At 36.8% G+C, this 4081-nt stretch overlaps 1 protein-coding gene across 1 annotated transcript; it reads right to left on the reverse strand.

Annotated features, from left to right (window-relative positions):
* Nucleotides 1–1432: 1432 nt before the first annotated feature.
* Nucleotides 1433–3578, reverse strand: LOC138137697 (cilia- and flagella-associated protein 100). The gene is made up of 3 exons (XM_069057212.1): nucleotides 2228–3578; nucleotides 1793–2178; nucleotides 1433–1669 (listed from the first exon to the last, which is right to left on the reverse strand). Exons 1-3 carry the CDS (start codon nucleotides 3478–3480, stop codon nucleotides 1440–1442), a joined length of 1869 nt encoding a protein of 622 aa, XP_068913313.1. The 5' UTR covers nucleotides 3481–3578; the 3' UTR covers nucleotides 1433–1439.
* Between the last annotated feature and the right edge of the window lie 503 nt (nucleotides 3579–4081).

Consider the following 4081-nt stretch of genomic DNA (forward strand, 5'->3'; position numbering starts at 1 on the left):
AATTCAGGTGTTAAAATACCAGCAAAATTTTTATTTCAGAAATGACTGTCTATCGCCTCAAAATCAGTTGCTTTTTAGTCTGCGATTTTATGCAATAGGAACGTGGCTGGAGACTTGTGGTATACACAAGTAGAGCTCTAGCGGCGTTGCGTCCAAATTATATTAAAATCCCCCCAAACCGAAATGAAATTAACGAATGTAAACAAAAGTTTTTTATAGTACTTCTAGAAATAAGTGAGAACAGAGTCAATTGCTTTATGGATGTAATTATCCTTGCTAAAATGGTTAGAGATTGATACCCAACTGTTAGGGCACAATAAAAGCAATTGACTCTGTTCTCACTTATTTCTCTTTAACATAGCAAGCTTTCCTAATTGTATTATAGGGGCATAGACTGTAGAAGTACAATCAGTAAGTGGAGAAAATGCGGAAATTAGGATGAACCAAAATTACAAATTTGGGTCATTGTTTACTTTACCTAGGTATTTGTGGAATTTTCGCGTTTTTTCTGGCTAGACAGCCGCAGGGCGTTCTCCTACATCGTTTCCCACCACTCAAACCGTGTGCAAATGAATTTTCCTTGCCCTTTAGACATTGATCAATGATCATTGATGCGACCTTGAAACACAACAAGAAAGAAAAACAAGGGCATTTTGGCAAGGTTTGAGTGGTGGGAAACGATGTAGGAGGACTCCCTAAGGGTGTCCACAAGTAGCTAAAGTAAACAATTACCTAAATTTGAAATTGTTACAAATCACAAACCACCAAGTTGTCAAATTTGACAGAAAAGTTAATACCAACGTAACAAACTTTCAGTTAATTTTTAATTAGCTAATCATAATTGAATTTTGGTTTGAAAAACGCTATCCATGATTAATTTGAAATTAATCAAGAAGTAATGATTAGCTAATCAAAATGTTAATCATCGATTGAAAAACCGGCCCTATGTCGCTGCCGTTTCGGTTTCGGTAGTGATCTACAGGGTGTTTGGGGTATAAGGTAACACACTTCTGTTGTGTAAAGAAATAGACAAAATAAAACTTTTATTCTAGTGACATTTTTAGTACGTGTTATAATTTTCTAGTAATCATTTTTTCAATTTGAAGAACTACTGTGTGAGATCCACCGGATTTCTAAATTATAAAGGCGGCATATAAGGCATTTTCCTTTACAAATCTTCATTAGCTTGGTATTAATAATTACAGATACGAACAGTGGCTCTCAAACAATGGAAACAAAGTTTAGTCAGTTTAGTTCAGCATAATAAAAAAGGTAAATTGAAAAAAAATATCACTAAGAAAAGTTGTTTATTTAACCTAGCTGTGCATCTCAGAAAAGTTTGTTACCTGAAACACCAAACACCCTGTATATTGCATTGAAAATTTGATAAGACAATGAGTTGGGGAAATCAAGTACAAAATAAGACTAAATGCAGATTTTCATTCATTTAATTGTTGATTCACTATAACATTAGAAAATTTACTCGATGTTTTTTGTTGCACCGATTCTTGTTGGGGCGAAATATCAATTCCATAGCTCTCGAGATTGTTCGTATATTTGCAATATTCAGTAAAGAATTCCAGGAACTCTTTTTCCTCCTCCGTTAACGATCTAGGAGGCGGCGGCACTGGCTTGGGCGGGTTGACGGGCGGTGATCTCCATTTCAGCTCTTTAGAAATAAAAACATGTCATATCCACTTACCCACCGAAAGGGTTGTACATAATGTAACATCCACAAGTTGACATCGTAACAACGCTTTCTGAGTCACAACTTTAATACTAATGATCGTACCTCTTGTTGTCCTCTTGTACGGAGGAGAAAACACCTTTTGCAACTTCAGGAAGAGCATTTCGAACTCTAACAACTGTCTTGCGGCCTGTTGCGCTGCCTTCATCATCTTAGCCTCCTGTCTGTAACAGCTAATTTCCAGTTGCGCCACTTGCTCTGAAGGCATCTGATCCAGACTAATAAGTTCTTCACGGAATTTCGATTCAATCATTTTCATCATTTCGCTCATGGTTAAATTGGCGTCGTTTGGACCGATGCGGGTTTCATAAACGTCTTCGACGAACACGTGAAGGTTTAGGACGTCTTCCGCAATGACTAGGTTTTTAAATTCCCCGTTAATTAATTCCAGAGCTAATTCTTCTAAATATCTGGCACGCTCCTCTTCCCAACTAATTGACAGTAAGTGAGTTATCTAATAAAACAAAAATGTGTACTTACGAAATGCCGCCAGCCAGTTTGTCGATGAGTTCTTGAAGGGAATTTATTTCAGCATTGAACAGTTCTTCCGCTCGAGCCATACCCTCTTTCACAGTTTCCAGCGGAACTGCTAATTCTTCGGAGTGTAATAGGGAGTTCAAGTTTTGCAGTTCCATAAACCTAAAAACATCGAGGAGTTGGTTGGGGTCGGTGAAAAAAAGAGCTGGTTCTTTTTGACTAGCGCAGTCTTCTCTAAAGTGGTTAATTAAATCTTCCAAGGAAGATGTTTCGTCTGTAACATTCAATCGGTATTTTCCAAATATTGATGACACTTCTTGAAAAGCCGCAAGGTCCCCTTCTTGCATGTAATAGTAGTCGTATTCTTTCCGCCACGACATTGGACTCACCAAATAAAGAAATCTCTGATACAGTTTTAGGTTTCTCCACTTTTCTTCTGTGCTGTATAGAACAGATTTCAATGCTCCATATTCTCTCGACAGTTGCCTGAATTCCTCATATTTCTCTTGAGCCAAAACAGCTTCGCGGTCAGATTCTTTGAGTAAATTCATCGAGGCGGTGTGGTCGTTATACAAAAATTCCTCAAAAGTGTTCACATAAGTCTGGTAGTTCGCTTTGATTTTGTCGATTTCTTTCTGTTCCAAAATTAGACTCTCGTCAATGAGCATAATATCATCTCCTCTGTATCCAGTGAGAATTTTTGTTTTTAAGACTTCACGAACTGTTTGAATATACTGTCTCAGTCTCAGTTTTTCAGGTATTGGTCTTCCCTCGACTATCGAAAAAAACTCAGGGTCCACATCTTGCACCATTTTAGCACTTGTGACTTCTGGCTGTTTAACATATAATCGATTCAACATGTCGGCTTGCTGTCTAGACTTATAATTGTGTCTTTCGTTATATTTGTATGATAATTCCTTTTTCCTCAATTCGGATTTCCATTCCTTGGTCATTACATTATGAGCCAATTCTTCCAAAACTTTTGGATAGACAAATGGAGACGGTTCGTTGAGTAGATCTCGTTGGTTTTCATCGTTGATGCCACATCCTGCGGTAAAATATCTCGGTTTAATTCTTGGCAGCTTCGTAGGTTCCTTCTTGAATTTCTTGCGTATGTTTTGATTTGGTTTCACATTAAAACGAACTTTCTTGGACAAAGTGTCGAAATTTACTTTGAGGGACGTGCTGTTGAGCGTGGAGTTGTTGAGGGACGAGTTATTGAGGAACGAGTTATTGAGGGACTCGGTACTCGACATCTTACATCTGAAACTATTTCTGATTTCTTTCACCGTCCCGTCATAATAAAAAGTTTTATCAATATGTCGTTGCTATCTGCGGTTGCTATAGAGACAAATTATTTAATCAATACTTCCTTAGCATACACGTAACGTCTCATCTTTTACTCATTTTATTTTTTATCGTCTCATTTAGGAAAATTTAATGCTGTTCTGCAAAAAATACGAACATTTGCACAAGACGAAAAACGTAATTATAAAAGCTCGATTTGTTTAAATTTAGTCCTGCTTCAAAATTGTAAAAGATATATTGTGGCCATTTAGAATTTTTATGTGTCGGTTTCTTTTCGTTGTATTACACGAAGGCAGTTTGAAAAAGTCGTAGCATGATCCATAAGCAAATAAAAGTAATACCAACATTTTTCCATACAATTTCTTTATTGATTTGATGCAGCTATTTCGGCTCTTTATAACGTTTTTCAAAAATCTGTACAAACGATTTCACATTTCCTTCTGCATTTGTAGAAAATGTCGTTCCTTTTCGATTAGAGAATTAAAGAAAATCGAAGGGGGCCACATTTGGATACAAGTACAAGTGGTAACATTTTATGTGGAAGTTTTG

Source organism: Tenebrio molitor, chromosome 1 (genome assembly GCF_963966145.1).
Source record: "Tenebrio molitor chromosome 1, icTenMoli1.1, whole genome shotgun sequence".
Taxonomy (NCBI): domain Eukaryota; kingdom Metazoa; phylum Arthropoda; class Insecta; order Coleoptera; family Tenebrionidae; genus Tenebrio; species Tenebrio molitor.

Coding starts and splice junctions, on each gene's coding strand:
- LOC138137697 (XM_069057212.1), bottom strand. CDS start 3,480: ATGTCGAGTACCGAGTCCCTCAATAACTCGTTCCTCAATAACTCGTCC. Junction 2,179..2,227: donor AAACTGGCTGGCGGCATTTC/GTAAGTACACAT, acceptor ACTGTCAATTAG/TTGGGAAGAGGAGCGTGCCA. Junction 1,670..1,792: donor GTACAAGAGGACAACAAGAG/GTACGATCATTA, acceptor TTATTTCTAAAG/AGCTGAAATGGAGATCACCG.